The 6,941-nt window shown below is 45.0% G+C and overlaps 1 protein-coding gene across 1 annotated transcript in view; it reads right to left on the bottom strand.

The window, feature by feature from the left end:
- LOC108681379 overlaps positions 1 to 6,551 on the bottom strand; it is a 28,332-nt gene extending 21,781 nt beyond the window's left edge. Inside the window, exons 1-3 of the mRNA XM_047881409.1 lie at positions 5,107 to 6,551; positions 4,685 to 5,037; positions 3,537 to 3,999 (exon numbers count right to left, since the gene is read on the bottom strand). Coding sequence (XP_047737365.1) covers positions 3,537 to 3,999; positions 4,685 to 5,037; positions 5,107 to 6,193 — 1,903 coding nt within the window. The 5' untranslated portion in view covers positions 6,194 to 6,551. The remainder of the gene's footprint in view (positions 1 to 3,536; positions 4,000 to 4,684; positions 5,038 to 5,106) is intronic.
- Between the last annotated feature and the right edge of the window lie 390 nt (positions 6,552 to 6,941).

Genomic DNA, 6,941 nt, shown 5'->3' with positions numbered 1-6,941 from the left:
TAATTGTGCTGCTCTTGCTCTGACAAATGCTGCTATGATCCTGTCTCTTATACACATCTAGATGTGTATAAGAGACAGGCACTGGACCCTTCACAGTCACGCGACCTCCTGCACTGGACCCTTCACAGTCACGCGGCCTCCTGCACTGGACCCTTCACAGTCACGCGGCCTTCTGCACTGGACCCTTCACAGTCACGCGACCTCCTGCACTGTACCCTTCACAGCCAGCCCAAATAATGAAATTCTGATTTATTATATAAAAAAAATGAAATTCTTTGCACATGAGCACCACCTGATCCATTTATCGCCGGAATACATGAGTCAAGGAGACGAGTTGGGATGATAATTTACTAATTTCCATCACATTATTCATTAACCTGATGCCATTTATAGCGCGGTAAACTTTCTAACCATGGGCCCGATCGACCATTTCACGAACGCGATCAAAGTTTGGCTGTTTCCTACCCTCAGAAATCGGCAATATTTATTTTGAATTTCATTTGAAAACATTAATTGGGCTGATACAAGCGAGACAGAATGAACGCATATGCAATATATAGCCTTACGTTCATATCGCTACGAAACTCCTGATAGGCGACATATCGGTGGCCATCGAACGAAGGCCACACTCCAAAAAATAAATGGGCATCTTGCCCAAATAGTGACACTTTTGTTACCCACAGTACAGACAAAGAGCTGACGCAACACTGATACGCCCTTCTGCCGCGCCAAACTGGACCAGAATGGCCCACAAAAAGGCAAAAAGTACATCGACATTAGGACAAAATCTATCTCATTATTCTGAGTAGGACATGTGTGCTGCGCTACCGCACTTCCTAAGCAATTATAAACGTGAAGCTTCAGTCCGTGCTAATTGCGTTCATTATGATGCAATAAGAACTACATTTAAGCAAAAAATTTATCACAATGCACGTGCAAAACTATGTTCTCTTTCGAATTAAAAACGCGCTATTCAAGTATTAATGTCTGTACTTTTCAAGCATGCTTAATAGATGTCAATAAAATCCGTATCTACAAAGCTGTACAACCGGGCATGCCTGCATTGCCTGTTCGCAATTACAATGAACGACATAATTCGTCCACTATATTATCACATAACCGTAATTTATCCTTATTCTCATTACATCCACATAGTATTAGCATTGAAAATAAGTATCTTCATACTTTTATCTACAAGAGAGGCAACTTGTTCTCCATCTCATCGATCGTCAAAGAAGAGGGAGGCGAGGACGGAAGAGGTGTGCATGAGATAACCTGTTGCATCGCGCGTAGGTAATTGGGGTTGGTGAGAGGACCTGCAGCAGCCGCGGCTGAGAGGACCTGCAGCAGCCGCAGCTGAGAGGACCTGCAGCAGCCGCTCCTGCAGCAGCTGCGGCTGAGAGGACCTGCAGCAGCCGCGGCTGAGAGGACCTGCAGCAGCTGCGGCTGAGAGGACCTGCAGCAGCTGCGGCTGAGAGGACCTGCAGCAGCCACAGGTCCTCTGTAATTAGAAAATCTGCCGTACGGAGTAAGCGGATTACGATGGATTAAACTAGCGTTAATGTTGAGGTCAATCAAAAACGCAGCAACGCAAAGCTAGTTTCTCGACGAAATGTAGACAAGCAGCAACTTTTCTAGATGAAGCTTAGACTAGCAGCCAGTTTCTCCTTGAATATGAAGACGTGTAACAAATTTACAAGATGAACAGATTCATGCAGCCAAGTCACTAGTTGGAAGATTACGTGGATTAAGTTTTCGCGCAAAAACGTCGACGTTCAATGAAGTTTCGCGAGAAAACGTCAACGAGGCAACAAGCTTTCTTGCTCCAGAATTCGAAGCGTAAGTTGTACACCCGCAAGCGTTCCGTTGCACGGCTGTGAACGCGCGGAGTTCGTTGACCTCAACAAGCGTGCGTTGACACTTGTACGCCGGACACTTGTACGCCGGACACTTGTACGCCGGACACTTGTACGCCAGACACTTGTACGCCGGACACTTGTACGCCGGACACTTGTACGCCAGACACGTGTACGCCGGACACTTGTACGCCGGACATTTGTACGCCGGACATTTGTACGCCAGACACGTATACGCCGGACACTTGTACGCCGGTCACTTGTACGCCGGACACTAGTACGTCGGACATTTGTATGCTGGACACGTTTGAACAGTACACGTGAACGCGATTGAACACATCTGAACAGGCAAATTACCTCAAATAAAGCAAGTGTTTGGGCTACAATCATTTCCACACTTGGCGTAAATATGAATTCTTAAGAGAATTTTGTGTGATAGATCCAATTCTTTTTGTATCCTTGCAAATTTTTAAGAAATTTCATCCCCTCAATCTCCGTCCCTCTCTTTTCCCGCCTCCTCAGGCCAAAAAAAAAATACTTTTTTTGCAAGTAGAATTTAACGCAAGATGCGCAAGAGAATCCACAGATATTCTGCACTCGAATATCGCTCCAGAAGAGAAAGGAGTTTGCCGCCTCTTCATCGCGGTAGTTCTTTCTCACGTATCTGTAAATAGCGCGCGTAATTTAGGTCTGCGGTGATTTTTCTACTCGAAAAACACATTTTTCGCACACGAGGGCGAGCATTCAAATGCGTCACGTCTTTTCTTCAAAGCCTTTTGTTGCCTTACAGTTCTCTCACATTTGTAGGAATAATAGCTTTGGTGTCAGCACTCAGCGGTGCAGTGCGCACTTTGCTACTGTTTAACACATCCCACATGCAATTAGCATTTTATGATGCAATTAGCGTTTTGTGACGCAATTAGCGTTTTGTGATGCAATTAGTGTTTTGTGATGCAATTAGCGTTTTGTAATGCAAGTAGCGTTTTGTGATGCAAATAGCGTTTTGTAATGCAAGTAGCGTTTGGTGATGTAATTAGCGTTCTGCGATGCAGTTAGCGTTTTTCGATGCAATTTTAGCGTTTTGTGATGCAATTAGCGTTCTGCGATGCAATTAGCGTTTTGTGATGCAATTAGCGTTCTGCGATGCAATTAGCGTTTTGTGATGCAATTAGCGTTCTGCGATGCTATTAGCGTTTTGTGATGCAATTAGCGTTTTGTGATGCAATTTATTAGCGTTTTGCGATGCAATTAGCGTTTTGCGATGCAATTAGCGTTTTGTGATGCAGTTAGCGTTTTGTGATGCAATTAGCGTTTTGCGATGCAATTAGCGTTTTGCGATGCAATTAGCGTTTTGTGATGCAATTAGCGTTTTGCGATGCAATTAGCGTTTTGCGATGCAATTAGCGTTTTGTGATGCAATTAGCGTTTTGCGATGAAATTAGCGCTCTGCGATGCAATTAGCGTTTTGTGAAGCAATTAGTGTTTTGCGATGCAATTTCCGGCATCGTCTTCTCCGTGGCCAGCAACTAACAATTAACATGAGAAATTCACAATTAACCTAAGCACTCGCACGATACGTCCTGCATTAAAAGCTCAATGTAATTATGGTGTATAATATAAGTGATAGAACATTTGTACTCCCCTGTTTTGTGAGGAGTAACTTAAATAAATGGTACTCACCTCTGAGGAGATTGCAGTCCTGTAGCCACGACAGGGACGTCAGCTCGTCGTCGGGACGTGGCACGTCGGGCACCGTCCGCGAGTCGGGACGTGGCACGTCGGGCACCGTCCGCGAGTCGGGACGTGGCACGTCGGGCGCCGCCCCCGAGTCGGACGAACGTCGATTTGGCCGCTGGCCTCCACTGAGTTCTGCTGCTCTCAGTGGCTCGTTGCCCGTCTCGCTATTGTTGTTACTGTCATTCCAGTGGGTAGGAGGCAAATTGTCGTTTGATAATCGCGGCAATTTGTTGTCTTTCGACTGCAATGACAATTTGTCAGTTGATTGCAGTGGAAAATTGTTATCTTTCGACCGCTCTGGAGAGCTACTGTCACTTGACCGAGAGGTTGACAGATGTTCATCTTTCACACAAATCGATGGAGAATCTCGGGTTGAAGGAGCGTGAGTGTCGCGCCTACTTGTTGCCTGCATGGGAGAAACAATGGTATGACCACCAGAGGAGAAACCCCGGCAAATATTTAGCTTTGATTTAAACTTCGTAAACTGTACTAATTCGCGAACTATTTCAGGCGTGGAAAACTAACTTCACGGTAGCCAATAATTGGAGGTAATGAAGAATATACACACAATTATATACCTGTTATTGCACATACGCATGTATTAATTCCTGTACAACTGCGCCATTAATACGCATTCATTCAGCCATCAAGTCACTGAATCAACTGCAGCAAAGTCTATTGCGCTCAGTAGCCGTCCGGCCGTCATACAGAGTACAGGTGCGTCGCTCTCTCTCTCGCCAACTATAGCGCGCACTGCGGTCTTGCTCTCGCATGCCTCCACCGTGCACACCCTTACTCGACAACTCCCAACGTCGCACTGACGCGGGCGCAGTGTACCGAAAACGCTATACTCGTGTACAGGCACTCAACCTGCAAAACTGTAGTATACGCAACCAATATACACAGCTAATAGCCCTGTGTATAAGCACCTAAAAGTCTGCTTCAAAACAACTCTAGTTGCCTTGCCTGCAATGAACCAGCTAGTATGCCTCTGAACACGTCAAGCATCACAAATTTTTGTAGCCTGGCCTGGTAGACGTAACCAATATACGCAACTAATAGCCACGTGTATAAGCACCTAAAGGACTCACCCGCTGGGCCAGCGTCACTGCTGGAGGCTCAGTGTGCAGGCAGACGTGGCGGAGGATGGGTGTCGCGTACGACACTACGGAAGATCGCACCACTTCCGCCCCTGCCACCAGCATCGTCGTGCCAGAGCCATCATCTACAATGGCTGTATTGGATCCGGTTTCATATAAGGCCGTGGTAACGGTTGCCCCTGGCACCGTTACACAGGAAGGGAAAGTAGTCTCACCCGCTGTAACGGATAGAACCTTTGAGCAAGATTCCTCGTTTAAACGGTTAGCATGCGACATCTTGACTGTCGTTGAGATAGAAGGCAGCGTGGACAATATCAAAGGCTTATGTGTCTCTTCGCTGACACCAGCAGCTGTCGTTGAGATAGAAGGCAGCGTGGACAATATCAAAGGCTTATGTGTCTCTTCGCTGACACCAGCAGCCCTTACCAGCTGACTATTGCTGACAGCAACTGTTCGTATAGACTGACTAGTTTTGTCAGGACTTGTTCTTATCAGCTTACTACTGAAGACAGGACCTGTTCTTAAAGGATTGGTTGTTCTGACGACGCTGGCTCGTATCATCGGCAGATTGCTAACAAGGTCGGGTTTTATCGCGTATGTTCGCACTCTAACCATCGGCGCTTGATAAGCTCGGCTGATACCTGCAATGGTATCATCCGTACCAGCTGCAGTAGCACTAATACCTACGATATCATTGGTTTCAACTTCAGTTTTAATGGTAGCTGTGACGGTAGCACCTGTTGCTTCCCAATGAGATAAACAGGATGACGAGCTTTCGGAGGATGGTTTAGGCGACCTCCTCTCAATCTTAACGCCGTTATTGTGGTGCTCTGAAGGGACTGATAACTCCTGAGCTTTTTCTGAGATGTTATGTAGGCTGTTATCGGTTGAGGAGATTGTCGTGGAGCAGTTAACAGCACTGGCCCAATTGCCACTGATAACTGGACTAGTGGCAGACGCAGATTTGGGAGAAGTCTGCTTGCCGTAGGTTTTGGTGGTTGAACTTCTGGCAACGTCCATTGTGATCAGGCTCTTATTCGTGCTGATGTTGCTCTTATTCGTGCTGATGTTGCTCTTATTCGTGCTGGTGTTGCTCTTATTCGTGCTGATGCTGCTCTTGTTCGTGCTGGTATTGCTCTTGATCATGCTGATGTTGCTCTTATTCGTGCTGATGTTGCTTTCACTCGCGACGTTACTTTCACTCATGCTGATGCGTTTAATTGTGCTGCTCTTGCTCTGACAAATGCTGCTATGATCAATGAGGCTGCTTTTATTTTTCATATCGTTGTCACTCACACTGACGTTGTTGTTACTAATGCCGATGTTGTTATTGTTGTTGTTACTCATGATGATGTCATCGCTGACGGTGCTGTTCTTTCTATAGATTTCGTCACATGATATCATGTTGATATTGTGACTAATATTGTTGGAGTGGTTGATGCTCATGTATTCGTTATTTATACAGTTATTGCTGATGTCATTCATGCACTTATCACTCATATTGTCTTGACGTTGGCATTGATGTTATTTAAGTAATCGACATTTGTTTACTTGACGACTCTTGTCACACTTTCATTACTATAACTTCAAAATGTAATCTCTGTAACGTCTCACTTTTATCGCACTAACGTCTAACTTTAAACACTGTAACGTCAAACTTTGATAACTGTAACATCACTCGTCACGCAGCTGTTGAAGAGACTGTAGATAGACGCATAATCTGAAGTATTTCCGTTATCTTTCACCTGATAAGAACAGATTTGATTGTTTCCATCGGTTTCAGGGTAACTCGCCTGGAAAATGGGGTAACTTGTCTTGGGATTAGGGTAACTTGTGATGTTTTTACCCCAGGGGAAGGATTTAGAGTGAACTGATGAATTGCCTACCGACGAGTGATGCAGTCGTGGTCTGGAAGAGGAAAAAGCAAAATTTTGCATTAATTTATCGATAAAATCATTACGAATGTATTATTGAAATAAATGTATCGAACAAGCCATGCATTTGAGGTTTTTGCTGCGAAAATCTATATCTACTAAAAAATTCAGAAATGACTACACGTATAAGTTAAAAAATTAAATTATTCATTAATTATTATTGAAAAGTGAATCCATTATTTTCCGTTACAAGGCCGCCCGGCCTTGTGATTAGTTGGCCACACTGTCATCATTATTCCTGCCCATTCACCACATCATCACTCTCACAACACTACCAACATAACACTGCATCACCACCACCGACACATCACCTC

Source organism: Hyalella azteca, unplaced genomic scaffold (genome assembly GCF_000764305.2).
Source record: "Hyalella azteca isolate HAZT.00-mixed unplaced genomic scaffold, Hazt_2.0.2 contig7882, whole genome shotgun sequence".
NCBI classification, from domain to species: Eukaryota; Metazoa; Arthropoda; class Malacostraca; order Amphipoda; family Hyalellidae; genus Hyalella; species Hyalella azteca.
This window is presented reverse-complemented; position numbering and strand designations above follow the sequence as displayed.